The sequence below is a fragment of the Cucurbita pepo genome, unplaced genomic scaffold (genome assembly GCF_002806865.2).
Source record: "Cucurbita pepo subsp. pepo cultivar mu-cu-16 unplaced genomic scaffold, ASM280686v2 Cp4.1_scaffold001045, whole genome shotgun sequence".
NCBI classification, from domain to species: domain Eukaryota; kingdom Viridiplantae; phylum Streptophyta; class Magnoliopsida; order Cucurbitales; family Cucurbitaceae; genus Cucurbita; species Cucurbita pepo.
The window spans coordinates 7,819-8,786 of record NW_019647244.1 but is presented as its reverse complement, the minus strand read 5'-3'; the positions used below and the strand labels follow the sequence as shown (position 1 = coordinate 8,786).

Here is a 968-nt window from a genome sequence, read left to right as displayed (position 1 = left end):
CATCCGTAACAGTTATTGCACTGGGGCTGCTGGAATTGAGGCTGCTGAGGCAGCAGCGGACTTAATGAAGTCTAATATTGCTCGTAAAGCAACTTCTGAAGGTTAGTACTCGGAATCCGTTTTGTAGTTTTTTAAAAATTGAACCTGGAATGTCTTCCTGAATGTGATAAACCTCATTCTTGGCTTTCAACCGAATGCATGTGCTTCAAGCTTTCTTTCCATAACATAGTGCTTGCATGGATATAATTTTATTTTAGAATATGTAAATTTATCATCGGTTAGCCATCAAATGCTTGGCATCCTCAATTCTTCATTGTATTAAGGTACAAAATTGTTCAATTGAACTCCTGAATGATCTTTTAACATCACCACAGATACACCAGCCCCAGCTGAAGAGAAAAAGCTAGCTACTTGGGGAAGTGAAGTACCTGATGATCTCATCCTCGACCAGAAGAAACTTAATGAAGCTCTCAAGAAGGTATGAATCTTAATACCCTCTTCCTGCAATATCTCGTGTTATCATCCGTTTTCTCACCGCATTTTACTTGTTTCTTACTTGGGATTACCTATTTCGCCAGGAGGATGAAAGAAGGAAGGAGGAGAGGGATGAAAGAAAGCGTAAATACAATGTGAGATGGAATGATGAGGTATATTACTTTCTCTTGCTTTGATCGATAGGATCCTATGCAAAATTTAAATAGCAAGTTTAGGTTTATTCTTCGTTCGGGTAAAAAACAACGTGCTGCGCCCTCGTGTGCAGGTAACTGCGGAGGACATGGAGGCATATAGGATGAAGAAGGTACGTCATGATGATCCCATGAAGGATTTTCTTAACTAACTTGCCTACTTGTATTGTAAATGTTTAGTTTTAGTTCCAATGATCATCAAGGGAACCTCTCATCTGAGCTTTCAAAACATAAAGTTGTGATTGTGAAGATTTGAGGTTGTCCAACGTATAATGGGTCGGT

The 968-nt window shown here is 39.3% G+C and overlaps 1 protein-coding gene across 1 annotated transcript; it reads left to right on the top strand.

Moving 5' to 3' along the window:
• The first annotated feature begins 6 nt into the window (after nucleotides 1-6).
• On the top strand, nucleotides 7-962 carry LOC111786118 (pre-mRNA-splicing factor SLU7-like). Its single transcript, XM_023666463.1, has 4 exons — nucleotides 7-101; nucleotides 375-478; nucleotides 579-647; nucleotides 761-962. Exons 1-4 carry the CDS (start codon nucleotides 65-67, stop codon nucleotides 836-838), a joined length of 288 nt encoding a protein of 95 aa, XP_023522231.1. The 5' UTR covers nucleotides 7-64; the 3' UTR covers nucleotides 839-962.
• The last annotated feature ends 6 nt before the right edge of the window (nucleotides 963-968 follow it).